The sequence below is a fragment of the Atta colombica genome, unplaced genomic scaffold (genome assembly GCF_001594045.1).
Source record: "Atta colombica isolate Treedump-2 unplaced genomic scaffold, Acol1.0 scaffold9, whole genome shotgun sequence".
NCBI lineage: Eukaryota > Metazoa > Arthropoda > Insecta > Hymenoptera > Formicidae > Atta > Atta colombica.
Window position 1 is genome coordinate 1,367,710 of NW_017259583.1, and position 4,846 is coordinate 1,372,555.

Genomic DNA, 4,846 nt, shown 5'->3' on the forward strand with positions numbered 1-4,846 from the left:
TATATAAATTGTTAATAATATATATAAATTGTTAATAAATAGTATTATATATGTAAATACTACTTTTATCATGATAAGTAAGGGGCTTCGCACAATAAAAGGAACAGAGAACAGAGAATAATAATTTCAACTTATTAGAAATCATATATTGTGGAATATATAGTTTCTGATAGGTTGAAATTCTTATATTCGTATTTATATACTCGTAATCGGGCCTTATATTTAAGGCTTCCTTAAATTTATCTTTAGATACTCTACGAATTATTTCATTGGCTGCTGAGCATCTAAAGATAAATTTAAAGAAGCCTTAAATACAAGGTCTGACTATAAATACGGACATTATTTTCTATTCTCTGTTCTCTGTTTCTTTTATTGTGCTGAGCCCTTAATATTTTACTAGCCTTTTTATTAAGGCTTAAACACAATAGCACAGACAATGGACACAGGGAATAGGGAATAATGAGCCGTCAATCAGAGTTCTGGTGTTTAAGTTCGATGTTATTTCCCAGAGTTCTAATTGGATGGCTGTCATTCCTTATTATCTATACTTATTGCCTATGCCTATTGTGTTTAAGCCTTTACGTTTATAGATGTTTTGAATTAAATCGCCGAACATATGCGATGCTAGCCGAACAGTTCCGAAACAACACGACAAGTTGCAAAGTACGTCGGGAAGGAACGCACTCCGATGGCGGAACATGGCGGATTAATCTCGCTTCACTTTGTGGAGTATTTGTTTGTACGACCATATTAAGAATTGTTCGTAATGTGCGGACGAGCAGGTCCAAACTAAATCAAGTGATCGTAGACGTTGAAAGTTTAAGGTTAGTGAAGCTCTCTTGTCGCCGATAGTTGAATTATTGCTTTTCGATTGAATCCTAACCTACATTTCTTTGCTTGATCTCATATGAACGAATAAGGTATTTCTATTATGTCTGTGTACTTTAAATGCCGCTACAAATGTTAATGTTGTCAATAATTACTCGTTGCTTTTAAATAAATGTCATTCGCGTAGCAATTATGTGTGAACATTTTGGAGTAACTTTCATACATTTGAATTGGATTAGAAGCATGTTGCAAAATTAGGAAAGGAAAATTTATAACGAATAGAAAATTAATTTTTGTGTTAAAAGCGATATAATAATAGTACGAGTTTAGGTAATATAATATAAATTTTCCATAAAGATTATAATATTGTAGATAAACCTGAAATTGATGAATATATTTGATATTAAACTTGATGTGAAAAATAATATTAATTGAATATAATATATTTATTGATAAATGTATATGATTTTAGGTTCGTAGTAAAAGCGACCAAAGCTCAACGCGCCCATCAGGCCCATTAAAAGCTCTCTGTCTCTGCGCCTAAAGCCCTTGCGTGGGTAACGAGCTGGGCGCTGGGCCAGGCCGCGCAGCGCCAGACCGGTGAGTTCCCACACAAAATATCGCTTGGTAGCACGGCGGGCACTCAAAGCCAACTAACCATGTCTGTACAAAGTGTTGCTCTGGCATCTCTCACGGCCACCTATACCGACTCGGAGGGCGAGGACGGGGTGGAAGACGAGCGCCTGCAGGAGGAGAATTCGAACACTCCCCAGGGGGCCGCCCCGCATAATGCCCAAGTCGGTCGTCAGCCCCAGGCCCGATCTGGCACCAGTCCCATATCTGGAGGCCGTTCAGCCTCGCATAGTCCCGCCGTCGGCAAGTCCGCGGGTAGTAGCGACTTGCCGGAAACGGCTACAAAGGTGCAGCGATTGGTCTCTTATTTTGACGATGCGGTAGTCTCCGACGATGAGGGGGCGGCTGTTGCTGTGCTGCCGCCGTCGCTGCCGCCGATGCCGTCGTCATCATCGTTGATGACGGCGAGCGTGGCGATCGCCGCGACGGTTGCAGAACGCCCCGAGGAGAATGGTCTCCCGGTCACGGCTGTCGGCAACATCGCCGCTACCACCGTCGCCGCTGCCGCCGTTGTTGCCGTCGGCGGTGGCACTGAGCGTCGGTCGCCCTCCTCGCGTTCCGGAGAATTGCTTTCAGATAATAACGGTGAGGCAGGAGACTCTTATGGTGTGACGATACCACCGGAAGCACCGGGTCAATGTCCCGCTGAGCTGCAGGACAAGATTGCGAGGCTCTATAAGAAAATGGAGAGCGGCGGGTTGGACATGAACATGATGATTCAACAGCGCAAGGAATTCCGGAATCCCTCCATTTACGAAAAACTCATTCAGTTTTGTAGCATTAACGAGCTGGGCACCAACTACCCACCGGACAGGTTCGACCCGTTCAGGTGGAGCAAGGACTCGTATTACGAGGAACTTGCTCTAGTGCAGAAGGCGGAGATGGATAAGCTCGAGAAGGCGCGCAAAGAGAAGACGAAGATCGAGATCGTATCTGGTACGGCTAAGCGACCCAATAGCTCATCAAGCAGTGCCGAGAGTGCCGACGCCAAAAAACGGAAAAGTAAGTGGGACCAAGTGGCAACGGGCGGTGCTGCCGCCGCCGTCGCTGTCGCGGCTGCCGCTGCCGCTGCTGTAACCGCCAAACCCACGGTACTTCTCACACAACCCACCTTGACCCTGACGTCATCCAGTAGCAACACCAAATCTACCATTTTATCGGCCTTCGGCTCACTGCCGAAGAAAAGATTGTAACATATCGTGTAAATGTGTGCTGTGTAAATAATGTCCAATTCCCTTTAGACAGCCATGAAGCTGCAGAAAGGAAAGCGCAGTCCTGTGCGTCTCTGGAGACTTAAGTCCTTGGATAATTATTGAAATTGAAGTTTTTCAACACTTTCAGAATCAGTAATGGACGTTCGTAGAACTATGGGTTTAACGAGGAGTATGGAAATATAAGAGCAAAAAACATTCTTATCATAGCATAATTATCAACTTGAATATTTGGGTTAAAAAGAGCCCAAGAATTAAATCAAGAATTGAAAGATTCACAATATTTATAGATCTGTAGAAATTTAGGAATTTTGTGAATTAAAAAATTCAAACATTGAATTATAAGATTGGATCTGTAGACAAGTTCTAAAGATAATGTCAACTTGAAACTTGTTTCTTTACAATAGACAGTACAGACAATAAGGAAGAAAAGATCTAGTACCGTGAAAATTTATATACGCATAACTCCATAAATCTTTATAGAAATTTTAGGATCCAAAAATATAAAAATTTTAGTGAATCCAAAAATATAAAAATTATACATTTTTGTTAAAGAAATCTAAAATAATTAAGAGAAAATGTAATTGTTTTTAGCATTTTAGGAATCCAAAGTTCTATGAGTTCAACCGACCTAAAAATCCAAGGATTTAAGAATCCAAGAATTTAGCCATCTGCAAAATAAACATACTGTAAATAATACTGATTGCAAATTCCATTGTCTGGATGTGAAAGGAAGAAAAATATTCTGAAAATTTACATTCTTGAATTTTTAGATTTTTGTATTTTTAAATCCTTGTAAGTCGATACCTGGGTATCTTTACATCTGTGTACCCAAATCTTTAAATTATAAGAATAACTAATAAGAAGAACTTATTATTGAAAAAGCTTGAGCGCTTATCAAGATAAGGTTATAAGAATTGAAAAATTGAGAGAAATGATAAGTTACAGAAAATTCAATAATCATAAATCCAATAATCTGAGAAATCAAGGATCTAAAAACTCAATTGCTCATATATCTAAAAATGAAAGACTCACAATAATCATAGATTAAAATATATTGAAAATATTTAATATTAATTAAAAAATGATTTCTACACATAATAGTCAAAATAACACAGCAATGTCTGCAAAATATTAAAAACAAACGCTTATATGTCCTTTTTTTAGCACTTTGTTAGTATTTTATAGACATTGTATGCTATTTGGAAGATATATAGAAGACTAAGATTTGTGGATTTAGATCCTTGAATTGTTTTTTCAAAATTCCTTTTTAATGTTTAGAATGTTTGTAAAAAAAAATATGGAGCATAATAATATGAAATTTAAAAAGATCAACTGATGTGCAAATTAATGAGTGTCAGGTAGCGACTATAAATGCGATATTGCGTATAATTGATTTATGGAGGTAAAGTAGCCGCGTAATTAATTATTTAAGTCTCGGCGCGCGATGAGACAGATAGAGAATTTATGTATGTTAACAATCGCAAAATCGATGTAAAATGAACTGTAAGTTTTTAGCGAAGATTCAGTTTTTTATATGAAAAGAGTAATGAAATTCTTCCACGAAAGACTTTGTATATACACGCTCATGTGTCAATAGAGTATGGAATATACAATATATAAATTATACATTGTATATCGTTGTTGATTAATTGATTAATAATACCATAATGATGTTCCTTATAATGAATTATTATTTTTTTCGTCATTCTTACGCGAGAAAGAATTTCATTTAAATTTGCGATTATTTTTCGACATTTGAGGACAGATTTTAAAAATGCGTTTTGTCCAAAATTTGTAATTTTTAGAAAACGTGAAAGAAAGAAACTACATAAAAAGAAAATAACAATGTGTCAGTCAGTAGAATGTAAAATAATAGATAAAATTGCTTAACAATTGCTAAAAAAGCTTTATTAAACAAATGTATTCTGTTTTTTTTTCTAGTTAAGAAACTTAATGTAAAGAAACTTCGAAATGTCGTATGTTTTTTCAGCATATAAATCAATAATGAAAAAATGCTTTCTGAATATTTCAGAGTAGCTTAGAATATAAGTCACTTAACACACTACGCCGTCATTAATTAAAAAAAAAAAAAAAATTTGGGATTCAAATGCATTTTGAAAGTCTGCTTCTCATTTGTATAAATATGTAATATATATATAAATATATATATA

At 36.6% G+C, this 4,846-nt stretch overlaps 1 protein-coding gene across 2 annotated transcripts; it reads left to right on the top strand.

Annotated features, from left to right (window-relative positions):
* The first annotated feature begins 681 nt into the window (after positions 1-681).
* LOC108693349 lies at positions 682-2,855 on the top strand. 2 transcript variants are annotated; one of them, XR_001932019.1, is made up of 3 exons: positions 682-824; positions 1,301-1,428; positions 1,502-1,583. XR_001932019.1 is itself a non-coding variant. In XM_018202243.1 (2 exons), exon 2 carries the CDS (start codon positions 1,488-1,490, stop codon positions 2,652-2,654), a length of 1,167 nt encoding a protein of 388 aa, XP_018057732.1. In that variant the 5' UTR covers positions 682-824; positions 1,301-1,487; the 3' UTR covers positions 2,655-2,855. The 2 variants fall into 2 exon arrangements, 1 of the variants encoding a protein (XP_018057732.1); XM_018202243.1 differs by having other exon boundaries at positions 1,301-2,855.
* The last annotated feature ends 1,991 nt before the right edge of the window (positions 2,856-4,846 follow it).

Coding starts and splice junctions, on each gene's coding strand:
- LOC108693349 (XM_018202243.1), top strand. CDS start 1,488: ATGTCTGTACAAAGTGTTGCTCTGGCATCTCTCACGGCCACCTATACC.